Consider the following 9,807-nt stretch of genomic DNA (forward strand, 5'->3'; position numbering starts at 1 on the left):
GGAGGGCAGAGGAAGGAGGTAGAGAGGAGAGTCTCCAGAAGAGGGGGGAGGAGGGTCTCGGGAAGAGGGAGCGGAAGTGAACGGGAAAGACGGTTTCCAGAAGGGAGGAAGGGAGACAGGGCTGGGGAGGAGGGGTCCGTCTCTCCCAGAGCCCAGTGGGAGAGACCCTACCAGGCTGAGATTTGCGGCATCCAGCCCCAGCTCTGAGAAGGCGGGGTCTGAGGTGGGCACAGATGGGGGTCAGAGGAGGAGGAGACCCAGAGAAGGGCTGAGGCGGTTCTAAGAAGGGAGGGGACACTTTTCACAGAAGGGAGGGGAAGAGGGTCGGATTGGGTCACAGAGGAGGCCTCCCTCTCCTGGGGCTCTCCCTCTTAGTGCACCCTCCCCCTGTCTGGGGGAATCACTCACCTCCGTCGGCCACCACCAGCTGCGCGAACACGCCCTGCCGAGAGAGGACAAACGGAAAGTGGGTAGAGGTCCCCCCTCCCGCACCCGCAGCCCTCTGGAAAGTGGAGTGCCCGGGATCTGCGCGAGTCTTGAGCCTACGCTCCCTTCCCTTCCCGCTGCAAAAGAGCGCGCGCTGCCCCAGCCCTACTGTGTGCAAGGACAGAACCCCGAGGACTCAGGAGGGAAAAGAGGAGAGAGTCCCTCCAGGGGGCTTGGCACTGGGGGGTCTTGAGAGAGAAAGGGGGGTACCCCAAGGGTCCGGGAGAAAACCTAGATTCTCCGCGAGTTACGAAAGAAAGGGGGAGCCCCCTCAGTGGTTCGAGATAAAATGTCCCTCGGGGTCCGCGATGGAGAAAGTGCTCCCCTCTGGGGTCCCGGGATGAGATGGGGTCTCACGGGGGTGCGGGACGAGAAGGGTGCCCCCCGAAGTCCTGGATAAAGAAGCGGTGCCCTCGGAGGTCCAAGAGGGACGATGGGGGTCCCTCCACCATCGGCCTGGGATGCAGAAAGGACCTCGGGGTGTGTGGGGGGGGGCGAATGGAGAAGGGGTCCCGGAACTGGGTAGGGGTCTCTCCCGGGGTCCAGATCGGGCCGCATCTCACCTGCGGAGAGTCGGGGAGGCGGGTGCGGGCGTCGGGCGTCAGCTCCAGGCCCTCCGGGAGTCTAGCAACCCTGGACTGAGAGATGGCCAGCCCTAGAAAAGCCCTGGGCTCCCATAGAAGCCCTGCTCTGCCCAGACCAGCCGGCCAACTCCCTAACCCGCTCCAGGATTCACTTTCCCTATAGAAAATGGAAGGGTGGACCGGGCAATTGATCTCAGTCATCCATCAGCCGTCAGGGAAATGGGGGCCGGGAGGTTGGTTCAACTGAACAAGGATCGGATGCCGGCCCTGTATTCAATCTTGTATTAAGCCTCTCTGGGGAATTACGAGGAGCCCACTGTGATGATACTGGCTCGTGTTGACTCACAGGTGCTGAACGTTTCCGTTTTACCAGCGGTTTATAAAGCACGAGGCCCAGACCAGCATCACCTGGGAACTTGCTAGCTCTGCAAATTCTAGCACCTCACCCGAGACCTACTGACATTCTGGGAGTGGAAGCCCTGCAATCAGTGTCTGAAGGAGCCTTCCAGAAGATTCTGACACTTGCCCAAGTTGGAGAATCCACTGCATGGTACCAAGGTTGTTCCTTCACACCTGCTGTCCCCCTGCCTGGAATGTTCTTTCCCCAGATCTGCGGCCAGCTGTCCTTCTGAGTAAAGAGGATGAATTAAGCTCCGGCCCCTACTTTCACTCTCTCCCCAAACCCCACTGCAGTGATAGTATAAGCGACTGTTTTAAAAGCTACACCAAAAATTGTAAGCCATCAGGGTGGAATGCCAAATATAATTTCCCTAGCCAAATGCCACAATCAGCACCGTGTCTCAAGCCTCAGTTATTGGTGACTGCCCCCAACCCCCAGCTCCGAAAGAGAGTGTGGTGGGTGACAGCTAAAATAGAAGTGTTGGTCTAAAGTAAATTCCCAAAAGAGATATCAGCTCTGCTCCCCTTCAGGGTGGAACCGCAGCTGTCTTGGGTTTTTTGTTTTTTGTTTTTTCCTCCAGACAGCGGATATGGCAGCGTTTCTGGTGGGAGGAACGCAGTTGATGGTAGAAGAATCACCCCAAAAGCATGTGTTAAACAAACATGTGAACTTGAATGCAGGATTTGAAACTTTCCCACCTTGACCCTTGCCCCCCACTCAGCAGCCAGGCTCTGAAAGATGGGGATGGTGGGATCCTTTCTCTGAGGAATCTGACCAACCAGGAAGATAGATATAAAGATACTGAGGCCAAAAAGCCCTCCCCAGATAGCACTGCTCTGTCAAGAAGCTCACAGACCACAGGCCAATCTGTTTATTATTAAGCCCTCCCCCACAGCAATGTCACAGACAAGGGTTGTCTGGGTTGACAAAAAGGAATTCAGAGGACTCCCAGTCAACATCTCGGACAACCCAAATGAAAGTGTCTCTCTCTCAGGCCCTGGTTACATCACCCCGTAACATGGCCTCACTAGCAGTTTCCACCATGTGAGATATTCTTGTTCATTTGTTTGCTCACTCATGGCTGTTTCCCCCATGAAACTGTTATCTCCCAAAGAGGAGTATCTCCACCTGCCTTGTTTCCAACCTAGAAAATTGCAGGCCTCGATCGTATTGACTGATTTAATGAATAAATGAACGCAGTATAGCATAACAGTTACCAGCATACGCTCTAGAGGTGGACAAACTGCAGCCCGACACCGAATGTTTTGATTATTTTCATTTTGAAGCAGCTGGGAAAAGTCAAAAGAAGACTCTTTCTTGATGTGCAAATCATGTGAAATTCAAATTTCAGTGTCCACAGATAAAACCGTATTGACACACAGCCACCCTCATTTGTTTCCACATTGTCTGTGGCGATTTTTGCAATATTATGGCAGAGTGGAGTAGTTACAACAGAGATTGTCTGGCCCACACAGCCCCGAATATTTACTCTCTCTGGTCCCTTTCAGAGGAAAATTTGCTGCCCCTGTCTAGAGTCTTGAATTTTAGCGCTCAGATTTCTTGCTGTGTGATTTTGGGCAAGCTGCTTCACCTCTCTGAGCCTCACTTTTCACATCTACTAAATGGGAATAAGAGTAGGTCTCAAAGAGTAGCTGAGAGCTTGCTGTGAGCAGTGCCAGGCACATGGCAAATGCTCATTCCAGGTGAGCTGGGTCACTGACGCTTTTCTACAATTCCAATAAGCGGATGTAAAAACACTAAGACTCCAAAAGTTGAAGTCATCGATCCAAGGACTGACAGTGACTGTTCTGAACTCTCTCAATGCCGAGGGGCTTAGCAGAGTTCTATACACCCCCGCCAGAGCAGGGAAACAATGCCTGTCAGGGGAAGGCTCAGGCCACAGCCAGGGAGAGCCATGACGTATTGTTGTGGTCGGGACATCTGAGATAGGCAGCCCCGCCCACTATGGAGCTCTCAGCATCAGCCGCCTAGCACCCCACGGTTTAGTACAGTTGCACCTCTGTGCTCAGCTGTCTCCCTGAGGTGAGCGTGGGCCCTGGTTTTCCTCACCCCTAGGGGAAAGGCCTGAATTCTCACTGTTGCCATCATAGGGCTCAAAGGAGGGATTGGGCAGGAAGCAGTTGGGGGGTGGCACCCTTCTTCCCTCTCGGAGGCCCAGTGAACAGGCACCTCCTCCAAGAAGTATGCCTTGATTTTTCCTAGCAAACTCACCTCCTTCTCTCTGGGTTCCCGACTGCCCCCCATCCCGTATGTGGACTCCCCCAGGGTCAACCTTCCACTGGCGTGGATCTTCCACGTCCCCCGGGGGAAAGGCAAAGCCTGAAAGAGACCCTTAGTGATTGCCGGGTAAGTGCACAGTGAGAGGGCACGGGACCCCATGGGGGGCTGTGAACCAAGAAAAGAAGAAAAAAGAGAAGGGAAGGGTTGAGCGAGGTTGGTCTCCAGCCGAGGGGGTATCCACGTGTGTTGAAGGAGGAAATCGATGCAGAGAGGGGAACTGTGTTCTCCAAGTTAGTCAGGTCTCTGGAAAGGCTAGGTCCAAGTCTCCTCAGCCCTGGATAGGCCAGGGAAACACAGACCTGGTACAGGAGTGCACCTGTGATATCGGGTAAACACGACAAGGCGTGATGGCATAATTAGGCTTTGTGGAGTTGGGGTGCTTATCCAGCTACTCTGGAATTGTGTGTCTCCAGTGTGATGCGTGTTCAGGGATCAGGAAAGGGGATGGGGGGGGGCCCATGCGTGCACCAGCGTGCTTCTGGTTGAGGAACAACAATAGCACAAGGTCCAAACCATTTAACTTCAAATCCCAGCTCTACCTCTTGCTAGTTGTATGATCTCGAGCAAATGCCTTCACCTCTCTGCCTTGAGGTTCCCATCTGAGAAGTCGAGCTAACACAGGGACCACCTGCTAGGATTACCGTCCAGAGTCGAGAGCCAGAACAGCACCTGGCATACGGTAGGTGCTCTCCAGGACTAGTCATCACTGCTGCCAGTGGGGCTGACCGTCTGGTGCCTCTGCATGACTGTAGGCAGGGGTCTGATCTTATGCATGAAGCACCGGGGTCCAGAAACAAGCGCGGACATCTGAGCCAAAAACAGGCAGGAAGTGTTCTGAACGGAAATAGCCGAAAGAGTCATTGAAAGAGAAATGGCCAGATTATCACTCATAGAATCAGTTCAGGAACCAAGCTGTGGAGGAGGTTGAGTCATCTCTTTGGGGCTCATTAGAGATCTCTAAGGGCTAGGAAAACAAAGAATGTGGATTTGGTTTCAGAGCAAAGATACATTTGCATAGCACATATCTGGAAGGTATATTAAAAAGCTAGGGGGACTTAGGAGGGTGATCTGAAAAAGAGATCATGGACCTTTCATGCAAGCTTCCGCCCACCTGCATTTTCCATGTTTGCTTTGTTTTGGTTTTTGCGTGTGTGTTGCATATAGAATGGTGGTCAGGTGTGAGCGCACAAAGAAAAAAACCAGTGGCCATACACACAAAAATTTTTTAAAGCGAAAAAAATAAGCAGAGAAAGAAAGAAACCGGTGGCCTTAGCTGTTTGGAGGAAGGGAAAATTTAACATCAGTGACATCAAAGGCAGGAAATGGTGTTTCCCTGCTAATGGCAGTGGAAGGATACAGGGATGGGGAAGACCCAGGCAAACCAGGGCGGGCCCTGGGTACCCCTCAGAGGGGCCCCCGTCTGTGAAAAACCAGCTCATTCTGCTGGGAAACTAGCCAGCCTGCCCCAGGAAGGAAGCCCCAGCAGGGCTACCACCTGGAAGGGACTCTCCAACTGGCCCGGAGGGGCAGCCACCAGACAGACACCGGTGTACAAAAGACACCCCCATTCAGGCGGTACACAATCACACAAACCGAGACAGACACACAAATACACCACACAGACATACACACACTCACACACACACACACACTGAGACACATAATCATAGATACGCAAGAGTAGCCACCAAAGCTGGCCACAGACACACACAGAGATCCAAGAGATACATATTCAGAGCATAGACACCAAGAATAGAAGGACACACAATCGCAGACCCACAATCACACGCATACCAAAACAGTGGTGGAGATACACCACACAGGCACATGCTAAGACATGCCCAGAGGTGCAATCATAGATACACAAGATCAGCTGCCCAAGCTGGCCACAAGCACACAAAAGGACACATCCGTGCCCATGATCACACATACCCACTAACGCATAGCCTGAAAGAGTCTCAAAGGCTCTGGGATATGCATTCAGAGACAGACAATATCAGATGCCCAGAGACCACCAAAGGCACTCAAGTCACATACTGACACAGGCTGACCTGGAGAGACTGGCAGAGACACAAAGTACAAGAAACCCAGGCCCCGCCCCCAGTGAAGATCCAGGTCCCACCCTTCGAGCCATCCAAGATCCACCCCCCACAGAGGGGACCCAGGCCCTCCTTTTGGGGGCCTATCCCTCCCTCCCTTAAGGCACATCTGGGTCCCTTTCCTTGGAAGCAACACCCAGTGTAGGCCGCGGGCGACCCCTGGTGGACCAGGCGCCTCAGTCCAGGGCTGCACTGAATGAGTCGTTGGGAGGGGGGCGTCTAGGCTGAAAGGAAGGAAAGGTGCTTCGGCATCGACTGCAAAGCCCGGAGGAAGGTGCGTGGCAACGGGGTAGCGGGGACACGGGCGGCCGGAGCGGGATCAGACGGCCTTGGACAAGGGAACAGAGCGTGGGAAGCAGGAGTGGGATGGAAGACCCTCACCCATCCCCACTCGGTGCGATCCAGGGTCCCCGAGGGGAGGGTGCTGCTCCGGGGACAGTGGAAGACGCGATGAGCCCGGCGGCGAATTCCCATTGGTCCGCGGCCGACCAATGAGGAACGGCGAGGGCTCCTGGCGGGGCGGGGCAAGACAGGGCAACAGTTGATAGACATGGAAGGGACCCGCCCACCCAGCTTGGCTCTCAGCCCGAAAATGACCACCGGGGAATCGCCCAAGGTCTGCAATGCCCAGCACGGAGACCGCTGGCCCAGGAGGACTCTCGTCAACTCCGATATGGCTTTGACCCGCGGAACCCTGAAAAAGGTGGGCTTGCCCCTCCCAGAGTTGATCCCAAGCTCCCAAGCCCTGCCCTCTCATCAGCCCCTCCCACTTCTATGTCATTCTCCCAGGCCCCGCCCACTTCCTAGCCATCATTGTCTCAAGCCCTGCCCACCCCCAGTCTCGCCCACTTTCCCATCATTCTCCCCAGGCTCCGCCCACTTCTCAGACAGCAACCTTCTAGGCCTTGCCCACTTTCCTACCCCACCCACTTTTCTACTTTCCTTCGTCCTGCACCATCCTCTCCCCGTCTCTGCCCTTCTATTGTCTCCTATCTGAAATCTTCGGCCCTGCCCTGGGTTACACTTTTCCAGAACTCCCTGCCCGCTTCCCAGTCCAGGCCTTCGAACCATCCCCATCCTTAGTCTGAACTTCCCTGGGGACACCACAGCCTGCGGGTCTCTGAGCATTTTGTCTGAGCATTTAGGCCCCGCCCATTTTGTTCCTCTCTCTACCTTCTTCCAGACCTCACCCATGCTTTCAAGACCTTACCCCAAATCAGTCAAGTCCCTGTATGGGTTGGGGACTCCTAGCTAACGGAGTCAGACAGGCCTCAGTTTCCCTGGCCCCGGGGCCGTCCTCGGGAAGGCCACGCCCCCTTGGTCATCTAATTACTGCCCTACAGTGGGACCCCGCCCCTGCCCACCTTGGTCTTCACCATTCAGGCCAGCCTCTCCCCGCTGTATCCGGCCCGACTCTCGAGCTCTAATCCCAGTCCGGGTGGGCGCGCCCACCCCTTCGCCCCCCCACAGTCGATAAGCTTACCACATACTGTCTTGGCCTTGCCCGAGCTGGTGGTCCGGTACCAGTGCCTGTGGCCGGGGGACCCGCGGAGAACCACCCCCGTGCCATCTGCTGCCACACTGCTGGACCGCCAAGCTGTTGATGGCTTTGGATTTGTTCTGTCTGCTGCTGGGTGAGCCCCCTCCCCAGCGTCCTTGAGCGCCCCGCACCACCACCATGCGGACAACCAAGGGGCAGTGGAGGGGTCTGTCTTCCTGTCTTTATCTGAGGGTCGCTAGATTGGGGGCTGGCTGCCTGCCCTGGTGTGTGTACTTGGGCTGTGTGTCTTCACATCGGTGTGTTCATCAACATGTTTCTGGGATGTCTGGGTCAATGTGTGTCCGTGTGAATGGGGACGATAGGGACTCTCCACAAGTGTGACTTTGTGTGTTTACCTGTCTTCCTGGGTCTGGGTGCTAGGTGAGCATCTGGCTGTGCATCTTTTTTCTTTTTTTTTCAGTCTTTCATATGATTTTATTTGCTGCATGTCTCTTTGAGTTGTGGATCTGAGTCTACGTGTCTATAGTGGGGGAGGTATGTTTGTATTGTGTATCTCTGTGTATGTTTGTGTGTATGTTGTGTGCAAGCCCCTGGGTCTAGCCGTATGTCTGGGGCTGGTCTGTGTTGAACTTATATCCATGTGAATGAGTATGATTCTGTGTGTGTACGCTCATGCACACGTGTGTGTGCATGGGTGTGTGTGTGTCCCTTCAGGTCTCTGGGTTGCATGTTGTGTCGCTGTGTTGTGTGTTGTATTGGTTTTCGGGGGTGTGTGTTCATTGTGGGTGACTCCTATGCATGCACTTGATCTATGGGAGCCCGTGACTGTGCATCTGGGCTGGGGGCGGATCCAATGGTATTTGTGTAGCCAGGTGTGTGTGTGGGTCTATATGGGCCTATGTGTATTGTGGGTATATTGTTGCATTATATGTCTGTGTGTGTACATCTGAATCTGGGTATCTGGGTCAGACTGTGTGGTTGTATTGTATAATTGTGCATGTCAGACCCTGTGTGTTTGGGAATCTGCGTGGCCTGAGCTTGCTTAGGGTCTAGATGTGTGGCTGGCATATACCAGGGCCGCCCCCCACCCCCATTCCCCGGTGGGCAGAGCTAGTGACCAAAACCTCCTCACTGGGGAGGAGAGGCCAGGCTGGGATACTAGCTTTGCCCTCCCAGCCCAGTAAGGGAGCTGGGGACTGTGGGAGGCTGGGTTCCAGCTGCCTGGCTCCACTAAACTTCAGTGGGTGACAGGATGACAGGGTCAAGACAGGGGAGGGAGGCCTGGGTGTAGGCTTTGAGGATGAGTGGGCCAGACAGAGAGCCTGGCACCTGCTGGAGACAAGCCCCTTGGTCTGTCTGAATTCAGGATGGCAGTGTCAGGTGAGGGGGCCTGGACACTGCTCACACACAACTTTGCCACCAGTATCTCCCCTCCCAGCTCAGTCAGCCACAGAGCCATGGATATAGACATGAACACATACACAGATCCCAGATACAAGCACACACACACACCAACACAACCCACACATCCATGGACACAATGCATAATTGCTCTCTCTCTCTCTCTCTCTCTCTCTCTCATACACACACACACACACATCGCAGAGAGGAGCACACACACTCAGACATGTACCCATGTGTACCACAGACACCTATTCACACCACATACGCATGTCATAGACAGAGATACCCAGTAACACACACACACACATTCACACACACACACGCAGAGCCACAATCATACACACATACATCAGGACACACACACATACAGAAAGAGCGAGCCCTTCCACACTTATCCCCTCCTTATCTTAACCCCTCACCCACCTCACTTACAGGACCCCACCAGTGAATGGGTCCCTGGGGCTCTGGCCTCCTCTGGCCTCCTGGCCATACTGTCCTCTCTGCGCATGTCCCCATGTCCAGCCTGTGGAGATGCCGGGAGGACAGACTGGCCAGAAGGCCTAAGGAGGGTAAACCTCAGTTGACCCATCCATGAGTGGGGTCATCTCCACCCCCTGCAGTCAGTCTCCCCATCGTGCTGAATGAGACCGGTTTGCTGGTACCCCACATCCAGGGCTTCTTTTGCAATGACACCACAATTGGATACCCCCGAGTGGCCCATTACATCACCGAAGACTCAGCACTCATAAAGATGGGCTTCTTCATCTCCATCTTCACGGTAAGAGGGTGGCCACTTTCACATCAGGCCGTGGTGACACACCATGGGAAAGTTCATCTGTTTTTCTGGCAAAGCGGAAACCCCCACCCATTATAGATCTAAGGCAGGAGGAAGTACCACCTCTTTTCCTACTGAAATGGGAAATCTCACTGCTTAATGGCATAAAGCTCCTTTCCTTGAGGAAAAGGTTAGCCCCCCACTTTTGACATAATATAGAGGAAACACCCACCTCTCTGCCTTAGGTATGGAACAAG

At 54.2% G+C, this 9,807-nt stretch overlaps 1 protein-coding gene across 1 annotated transcript in view; it reads right to left on the reverse strand.

Annotated features, from left to right (window-relative positions):
* Positions 1-6,344, reverse strand: part of TNFSF9 (TNF superfamily member 9) — a 7,278-nt gene extending 934 nt beyond the window's left edge. The window contains exons 1-5 of the mRNA XM_024746015.1: positions 6,252-6,344; positions 4,498-4,605; positions 3,703-3,810; positions 1,050-1,124; positions 409-442 (exon numbers count right to left, since the gene is read on the reverse strand). Of these exons, the coding sequence (XP_024601783.1) occupies positions 409-442; positions 1,050-1,124; positions 3,703-3,810; positions 4,498-4,605; positions 6,252-6,344 (418 nt within the window). The remainder of the gene's footprint in view (positions 1-408; positions 443-1,049; positions 1,125-3,702; positions 3,811-4,497; positions 4,606-6,251) is intronic.
* Positions 6,345-9,807: the final 3,463 nt, after the last annotated feature.

The sequence above is a fragment of the Neophocaena asiaeorientalis genome, unplaced genomic scaffold (genome assembly GCF_003031525.2).
Source record: "Neophocaena asiaeorientalis asiaeorientalis breed wild unplaced genomic scaffold, Neophocaena_asiaeorientalis_V1.1 scaffold357, whole genome shotgun sequence".
NCBI lineage: Eukaryota > Metazoa > Chordata > Mammalia > Artiodactyla > Phocoenidae > Neophocaena > Neophocaena asiaeorientalis.